The sequence below is a fragment of the Dermochelys coriacea genome, chromosome 5, assembly GCF_009764565.3.
Source record: "Dermochelys coriacea isolate rDerCor1 chromosome 5, rDerCor1.pri.v4, whole genome shotgun sequence".
Lineage (NCBI taxonomy): Eukaryota > Metazoa > Chordata > Testudines > Dermochelyidae > Dermochelys > Dermochelys coriacea.
The window spans coordinates 22,096,839-22,106,530 of record NC_050072.1 but is presented as its reverse complement, the minus strand read 5'-3'; the positions used below and the strand labels follow the sequence as shown (position 1 = coordinate 22,106,530).

At 40.5% G+C, this 9,692-nt stretch overlaps 1 protein-coding gene across 3 annotated transcripts in view; it reads right to left on the bottom strand.

Moving 5' to 3' along the window:
- Nucleotides 1-5,479: 5,479 nt before the first annotated feature.
- MALT1 (MALT1 paracaspase) overlaps nt 5,480-9,692 on the bottom strand; it is a 127,933-nt gene continuing 123,720 nt past the window's right edge. For all 3 annotated transcript variants that reach the window (XM_038402168.1, XM_038402165.2, XM_038402167.2), the window contains one exon: nt 5,480-8,916. In XM_038402168.1, the coding sequence (XP_038258096.1) occupies nt 8,467-8,916 (450 nt within the window). In that variant the 3' untranslated portion in view covers nt 5,480-8,466. The remainder of the gene's footprint in view (nt 8,917-9,692) is intronic.

Genomic DNA, 9,692 nt, shown 5'->3' with positions numbered 1-9,692 from the left:
GGCCTCTCCTTTTGCCCCTCCACCCCCACGAACATGATACAGTTCTGTGGTGACCTAGAATCCTATTTTCGACGTCTCAGACTCAAGGAATATTTCCAACACACCTCTGACCAACATATTAACCCACAGAGACCTTCCTGCCAACACTACAAAGAGAAGGATTCTGGGTGGACTCCTCCTGAAGGTCGAAACAGCAGCCTGGATTTCTACATAGAGTGCTTCCGCCGACGTGCATGAGCTGAAATTGTGGAAAAGCAGCATCGCTTACCCCATAACCTCAGCCATGCAGAACACAATGCCATCCACAGCCTCAGAAACAACTCTGACATCATAATCAAAAAGGCTGACAAAGGAGGTGCTGTCATCATCATGAATAGGTTGGAGTATGAACAAGAGGCTACTAGGCAGCTCTCCAACACCACTTTCTACAAGCCATTACCCTCTGATCCCACTGAGAGTTACCAAAAGAAACTACAGCATTTGCTCAAGAAACTCCCTGAAAAAGCACAAGAACAAATCCGCACAGACACACCCCTAGAACCCCGACCTGGGGTATTCTATCTGCTACCCAAGATCCATAAACCTGGAAATCCTGGACGCCCCGTCATCTCAGGCATTGGCACCCTGACAGCAGGATTGTCTGGTATGTAGACTCCCTCCTCAGGCCCTTCGTTACCAGCACTCCCAGCTATCTTCGAGACACCACTGACTTCCTGAGAAGTGAGCTGTAGCTCACGAAAGCTTATGCTCTAATAAATTTGTTAGTCTCTAAGGTGCCACAAGTACTCCTTTTCTTTTTGCGAATACAGACTAACACGGCTGCTACTCTGAAACCTACAGTCCATTGGTGATCTTCCTAAAAACACCATCCTAGCCACTATGGATGTAGAAGCCCTCTACACCAACATTCCACACAAAGATGGACTACAAGCCGTCAGGAACAGTATCCCCGATACTGTCACGGCTAACCTGGTGGCTGAACTTTGTGACTTTGTCCTCACCCATAACTATTTCACATTTGGTGACAATGTAAACCTTCAAATCAACGACACTGCGATGGGTACCCGCATGGCCCCACAGTATGCCAACATTTTTATGGCTGACTTAGAACAACGCTTCCTCAGCTCTCGTCCCCTAATGCCCCTACTCTACTTGCGCTACATTGATGACATCTTCATCATCTGGACCCATGGAAAAGAAGCTCTTGAGGAATTCCACCATGATTTCAACAATTTCCATCCCACCATCAACCTCAGCCTGCACCAGTCCACACAAGAGATCCACTTCCTGGACACTATGGTGCTAATAAGCGATGGTCACATAAACACCACCCTATATCGGAAACCTACTGACCGCTATTCCTACCTACATGCCTCTAGCTTTCATCCAGATCATACCACTCGATCCATTGTCTACAGCCAAGCTCTACGATATAACCGCATTTGCTCCAACCCCTCAGACAGAGACAAACACCTACAAGATCTCTATCATGCATTTCTACAACTACAATACCCTCCTGCTGAAGTGAAGAAACAGATTGACAGAGCCAGAAGAGTACCCAGAAGTCACCTACTACAGGACAGGCCCAACAAAGAAAAGAACAGAACGCCACTAGCCATCACCTTCAGCCCCCAACTAAAACCTCTCCAACGCATCATCAAGGATCTACAACCTATCCTGAAGAACGACCCATCACTCTCACAGATCTTGGGAGACAGGCCAGTCCTTGCTTACAGACAGCCCCCCAACCTGAAGCAAATACTCACCAGCAACCACACACCACACAACAGAACCACTAACAGAACCATCCTCCTTTTCCCCCCCTGCTGCTGGTGATGGCTTATCTTAAGTGATCACTCTCCTTACAGTGTGTATGATAAACCCATTGTTCCATGTTCTCTGTGTGTGTGTGTATATAAATCTCTCCTCTGTTTTTTCCACCAAATGCATCCGATGAAGTGAGCTGTAGCTCACGAAAGCTTATGCTCTAATAAATGTTAGTCTCTAAGGTGCCACAAGTACTCCTTTTCTTTTTGCGAATACAGACTAACACAGCTGCTACTCTGAAAATAGTCATAGTTTAATCAGATAAGGTCACACCCTGTTGCATGATCATTTCTCTAAGCCATACCACTTAAAATACACAGGGTGAAATCCTGGCTCAATTAAAATCAATGGGAGGTTTGCCAGTGGTGTTAATAGGGCCACAATTTTACCTGTAGTCTCAGTCCACTCCAGCGTGGGAGGGCTGGAGAGGAAATTCAAACAATGGAACTGCCTTTCCTCACCAGTGTGTCCAAGCAGCACTAGAGCAACTTTCCTACTTTACAGACTGTATTTTTAGTTTGTGTTTATAACATTTCTGCCATCTCGTGACATAACATTCTACAGTCACATTGCACCACTGTATTAATATAAGAAACTCATTTGTTCTTTAGCTGATTATCCTAAACAGAAAACATCATGATATTTTTTTTTAAAAAAAAGTTTGCCTTCTTTCCGCATATAAAATACATACTTACAGAAATCCTAGTAGGTGGGTTTCAGTCTTAAGTTGAAAAAATATATATTCTACTGCTGGTAATTTAGTGTCATTAAAGGACACATATAGCATGTTTCATTCAGGCAAAATGCTGATTTAAGTCAGCAGGAGTTTTGCCTGAAGAACAAGGGCTGAACAGAGTCCCTGAACGTGTACTCATGTAATAAATGGTAATATACACTTGACCTGGTCGGAGGTTTCCTAACGGAACATTTTTCCTTTGGATAATGCCCATTTGAAGTCAAATCATTCTGTGGGAACATGTCAAATTAAATTAACCTTCTGAAGAATTCCTGGCAGGTTTCCATCGAGCTCACCCACCTGCCCACTGCCCTCCCCAACACCCAGAGCAGCTCTTCTGCTGGGAGAGCTTGGGAGGGGTCCAGGGTGCTTGGACTAGCATATTTTATTTCAGACACAACAGAAAGCATCCCCCCTGTAGGAGCATTTCAATATTTAAAACAAAATATTGAAGAATTTCACTTCTGAATTATCACTCCCCTCCCCCCCTGAGGTTTTTACTCTTTGTCCTGATTTAGGACAAAATGCTTTCCAAAACATCACAGGGGGTTTTTTAAAACAGAAGTAAAATTCAGTTTCCCAGCCAGCTCTAATACACAGCTTTTCCTCACCACATTTCCGTGATGTAGTTAAGTGTTAGAAAATGAGGCATTTCCCGTGGAGAATTTAGACTTTTTGTTGAAAACCTGAAAAACAACCTTTCAGGTTTTTTGAATGAAAAAATCCAATTTCCATGGAAAACTGACATTTTCTGCCAATTTTCAGAGTAGCAGCCGTGTTAGTCTGTATTCTCAAAAAGAAAAGGAGTACTTGTGGCACCTTAGAGACTAACAAATTTATTAGAGCATAAGCTTTCGTGAGCTACAGCTCACTTTCTGCCAATGTTTTCATTGAGTCAAAATTCCAGGTTTCTGTTCACCTCCCCTAGTTTTGACCCTTGTTTTACAGATCTGGAAATTGAAGCTCAGGGAGGTTAACTCACCTGTCCAAAGTCATACAATGCCCAGGGACAGCTGGGAATAGAACCCAGAACTTGACTACTAGTTCTACCTGGGATGGGTTTGACCAACTTCTGGAGTGCCACCTGATATACTGGGGTCCCACCGAGCCCACCCATTCCACCAGCCTGGGCTCCCTCACCTTGTCCTGCTGTGCCAGGCATGCACACACAAACAGATAGGGATGCACCCATCTGTAAAATCATACACAGTCTGCAATCAACTCTGTCAGAAGACTCAGCTCAGGGATTGCTCATCATTCAAGTGCACACACCCTCTGGACTGTAAACCCAAAATTATATTGTCTTGCACTGTATAGAGATCTATACAGCGTAAGCTCATGAAATTTGCTCCCTCCCTCACTGTGGAGGAAGATATGCACAGCTTTTTGCCTCCTCCCCAGTTATGAATTGCACAAACTGGGTTTTAGAATAAAGAAAAACAAGTTTATTAACTACAAAAGGTAGATTAAGTGACTATAAGGGACAGCAAATAGAACAAAGCAGATCACTGAGCAACTAAAACAAAACACACAAACTAAGCTTATTACACTAAATTCTAAATGTTGTTTTATGCAGGTTGCACAATTTCTGGAAGGTAAATTGCACTGCTTGCAGCTTAAATCTTCAGGTATTCCTTTTACAGGATAGATCTTTTGCTCCTGGGTTCAGCCCCTGCCCTCCCCCAGCTTAGTTCCTTTGTTTCTCCAGCTGTTTTCAGCAGTCTACCTTCTTGGGGAGGGAGCCAATGGAGAAGAAACAAGATTAACTCACTCCCCAGCCTTAAATAGGATTTGCATATGGTGGGAATCCTTTGTTTCCCATTTTGACCCCCAACTCCTCTTAACAGAAAAACGAAGTCCAAGATAGGGTGTAGTACCAGGTGATCACCTGACCTGCAGTGTCAAAATAGCATCTCAGGAAACTTCTCAGGAAGGAGGGAGATTAGTATCTTCAAAGTTTTATTGTCCTTCCTAATGGCCCATCCAGGCTGATTGCATAGTGTCTGGTGGGCGTTCCTCAAGTGTGTACACAGTTGTAATTATTACTTAGTCAATAATGTCATACTACCTTTTAACCACTAACTGGTACACCCTCTAAAGTGCAAGTAGCAAATCCAAAATTCACATAAGGTATTACAAGGTCCAACATTTAGAAGTTAAAGCTAGACAAAAAAGGTGTACATTTTTAAACAGTGAGGGTAATTAACTATTGAAATAATTTATCAAAGGTTATGGTAGATATTCCATCACAGACAAGTTTAAAATCTGCCTCTGGAAACCCTTCCTGTTCAATGAACTATCATACCCTGTAAATGTGTGTGAGCGAGCAGGTGCGTGCGTGTGCACACACACACACGGTCTTGTCTGGCTCTCGCCAATTTCATAAGTCTTATTAAGTAATAATTTGAACTTCTCTCACACCTTTTATTCAAATATGTCAAAAAGCTTTACATGTATCAATGAAGCAAGCCTGGACACCCCGAAAGGTGGTCAAGAACTATCCATCCTCATTGTAGATGGGGAAACTGAGGTACAAAGATGATAAAGTCCAAGTATGAAAACAGGGCCTCCAGTTTTGGGTGTCCAACTTGAGATACCTACAGGGGCCTGATTTTCAGGAGGTACTGATCACATACAACTCCAGCTGAAGCGAAGGGGAATTTCATTCAGAGAGTCAGGCTCAACTTGTCTCTAAAGTTGGCCAAAACCAGACATCCAAAAACATCTTGCCAATTTTGCAGAATTGACCATGCAATGAGCTGTGCCATGCAGTAATAGAATTCTTCCTATTTCTGTGACAATCACCAGAAAATATAGGTGCCATTCTTGACCTTAAGTTCCCTTTTTCAGTTTCTATTTCTAAGATTTGCATTGTCTTTAACTGAAGTTTGAAAGGAAGAGAAAAGGGACACAAGCTACTGTATAAATCTTTTTGTGAATTATTTTATTGCAACAGTAGAAAACAATTAAAAACTAATAATAAAACTATGACAAACTTTTAGCTAAGTATCCTATTATACTAGATTGTATCTCAAGGTATAATTTTCATGTAAAAATCAGTTTATACAATAATAAATGCACAGGTATATTTCAAAAATCAGAAAATGTTTCACTATTTTATACTCTTCCAGAGAAGACTAAAAAGCTACAGTCCATTTGCGTTTATGTTAAAGTTGTCTGTCATTTAGTAAATAAATAATACATTAACAGAGATAACTGACACTAGAGAATAGCCATCTTTCAACACAGATGAATTTATAGATTTTCATTAAACACCTACACACCATAATGCTATTAACCATTTCCAAGTGGGATTAGAGGCATTCATTATTTCCATCACCATGTAGAATTACTATATGTAGTCTACTCAAAATTCCAGCTAAAATATCAGATAACAGAATTTGTTTTATAATAGGACCACAGAATTACAAGACTAACTTCTCCCCTCTAAACTATATCTTTGTTCAATGACCACCTATCTGAAAAGCTTGGATGTGTTCCACTTAAACCTGTGCAGCATTTTAAATTGAATCTTTAATGTAACTTCTCAAGACCAATAAGCATTTATTCTTAAGCAACGGTTCATCCTTTATTTTTTCCTGGCTTTTCATTTATTGTGAAGTTCTGCAAAAATTTTACTAACGCAGAAATTTCATAATTGCATCTACTGTATAAAGGAAAAATGAAATGCACAGCAACTCAACCTGTTAGCAACATTACTAGAGAGGAATGAGGCTAATTATCTATGACCATAGATAAGAACCCTCTTGAACAGTGATATCATACTTTAATATACTTTCAGAGCACCAAGATATTTTGTGACGTCTTTAGAAACCTATCTCCTATTGCTTTGAAATTAGTTTCCAGCCACACATCAAATTAAGGGTAAATCCCTGCAGCTTTAATTCTAGTAATGAGCACAAAACCTATGGCCCTGATCCTACAATTCACTGAAGCAGGACAAAATCTTGTTTCTATCAACAAAACTACATATGGGGGCACTGGTAAATTTCAAGATTGGTGCCTAACAGCGCCTCTGCATATGTATCTCACACCTTTTGCAACCTGACTTGGATGAGATTCTTATCCTTCATATCACTTGGATGAGTTTGCATTAGGAGGCTGGGGATTTCATATTTGTGGGTAAGGTTTTTATTTGGAAAATAAGAGGAACTAATTTTGGCCTGGAGGGGAATGTGCAGGGCTATTTTTGTAACACCATGGCAGGAATGTGTATGATTCCAGAGCACAGTCTGGTGTCCAGGAGCATCATTCACATATTTTAGCTCAAATCCTCACCCAGCCATCATACATCAGGCACAAATTTCTCCTGCTTTTACCAGGTCTTGCCAGGCTGAATATAGGCCTCTATGTTATATGTGCGCTTATATTCATGCTAAACAAACTTAGGGCTTAAAGTTAGCCTCATATCTCTACTCCAAAACAACAAATGGGGTAACGCTTATTTTAAAAATTGTCATCTCTTCAGAAGTCAGTTAGCAACAAAGCAGTAACACTTTGGAAGAGCTTCCAAATATTTGATCCAAAGGTACAAGAAGAAGTTTCTCACCACTAACAACCTGTAGAACATGAGAATGATTAAAGCACTACAAAACAAGCCTTACAGTAATAGACTCAAGGAGCTCAATCTGTTTTGTTTAACAAAAAGAAGGTCAAGGGATTACTTCATCACAGTCTATAAGTATCTACCTGGGGAACAGATATTTGATAATGGGCTCTTCAGTCTAGCAGTTATAACAAGATCTAACATTTGGAAGTTAAAGCTAGACAAATTCAGACTGGAAATAAGGTGCAAAATTTTACACTGTGAGGGCAATTAACCACTGAAACAATTTATCAAAGGTTAAGGTAGATTCTCCATCACAGACAAATTTAAGATCACAAATGAATTTTTTTTTAAGACGTATTCTAGTTCAAACAAGAATTATTTTGGGAAATTTCTATGTCTGTAATGAAGGAGGTCAGACTAGATGATCACAATGGTACCTACTACTCTTGGAATTTATGAATGATATTTCATGTCCTCCTTGCACACAAACATTTTAAAGAAATGGAAGTTCCCATTTTTTAAATAAATGGGAAATTAGAATGTTAAACTCAACTGATGGTGCAGGTTAGAACAGGAAAGTCTAAAAATCTATTTATCATTTAGTGATCACTATACTATTTTAATTACATTTATAAAGTACACATATAGCTTAGTTTCATTAATGTGGACATTCCTTTTACTGCTTTTCCTCTCCCTCTCTTCTCCTCTAACTGCTATTTTTTCCATTTTGTTTTTGCAGAGGAAAACTAATCCCTTTGTAAACTAAAAATCAAGATTAGAGACAGGTCCATTATGCAAGCCTTTTAAGATGGATGTGTCATTATAGAGACATGTCAGCAACAGCTGAGGAGATCAAGGCTTCAGTATTCCTAGAGAGCCTGTGATACAAGAACAAGGCCTCTGCTGTACATCTCCTCCCCACCACAAACATGCAACTTCCTCTCAATGCTACATGCCCGCTGCTCTGTTCTTTTTCTGGCTGGCACAGTGGCAGACAATAACAGCGTGCCTGCTGATTAGCTCCTGTGCGGTTCCCTTGTACCCAGCTCCCGCTTCTCTCCGCCCCACCTCTCCTGCCGCCGGCTCCCCATGATTACCCCACACAAGTCTTCACTGCTGAAAAAAATTCAGGAGTGAAAAATTAGTTTATATTCTATTCTTGTCTCTTTGGATCTGAGAAGTTTCCAAGGAGAAAATATACTAACCCATACCCAACCCACAATTCCCAGTACGCCTTCTCTCAAAACATGAACATACTGCAGAGAATGTACAATCAGCGCTGGAGTGCTTTAGCCCAGGATTGATGCTCCTGCACATTCTGCAGAGATGGTAGTTACTGCTTTTTAGATAATCTGAGGCTGTTGGAGAAGCTGAATCCCAGGTCAACAGTGTCATCAGTCGTCTCTACTGGTATATTATTCTTTCTTATGTGGGATGAGTAAGTCCATGCTTCTTGTCTTGAAGTTAGCACATTCAAAGTCCCATTGCAATGGCATGCTTCTGGCTGCCTGAAATTATCAGAATGAGCAGAGTTTGGATGGTGAACACCTGGGTAGGAATTTGGTTGACAGTGATTAGGAGAGAGGTAGTATTCAGCTGCCACAGGAGTGGATGTTTGGGTATGGAAAGGTCTGTTAGACATGCAACAATTTTTCTTAAATCCATGATGAATGCCTAATTTAGCAATAAGGGGCTTCCCAACATTAACTTCCTTCCTTTCATCCAAGGAATCATCTATTCCTGGATATTCATAATGGAGACAAACTGTGAAGATCAAGTGCTCCTGTGAATGACAGACAAAGTTATTTCTCCCCTCAAAAACAGAGTAAAATAAAAATATTAAAAGGTGATTATTTGTCTGAGGTAGCAATTAACACATTTTAAGTACAGTAACAAATAGACATATAATAAGCATAATTGCTGAAGTGCTATAAGCCTTGCAGTTAAATGTATACTACACACACAGGGCCAAATTCTGCACTGATTTACATTCAGTACACTCTCACTGAAATCAAAGAGGCTGCAAAAGATGTAAACTCATTGCAAAATTTTGCACACTAACTTCATACTGTGTTTAAATATAGCTAAACTTAACATCCAGAGACCTCTTGTCCCCAAATCCTTTCCCCTCAACCATGTATTAGAGCACTAGCTGTTTCCTTATCAGGAAACACTTTCCCTGTCACTCTGTGGGTGAAATTCTGTTAATGAAACAACTACAAAAGCACTGGGAGGAGTACTGCAGGTATAGTCATGGGATGACTTCTCTCTTCCCCTCCAAATTTCATTTGAATTTTAAGTAACCCAAATCAGCAACATCTTTCCGCCACAAAAGAAATAAGAGTATGAAGGTGCCATTTCCAGCTTGCTTGAATGAAGATAGGGTTTTAGGGCAAGACTAACTCATGGGTGATCCTGATTTATAAACCTGCTGGCAGCAGGATAAGAAAAGAAGGCACTCGTCAGCATGGCACTCTTCATCCCACCCACCTCCAAAAACACTCCAATTTTTTTTGCAATTTCTAGAAGTGTTCGTGTTACCCTCTGGCACAATGTATT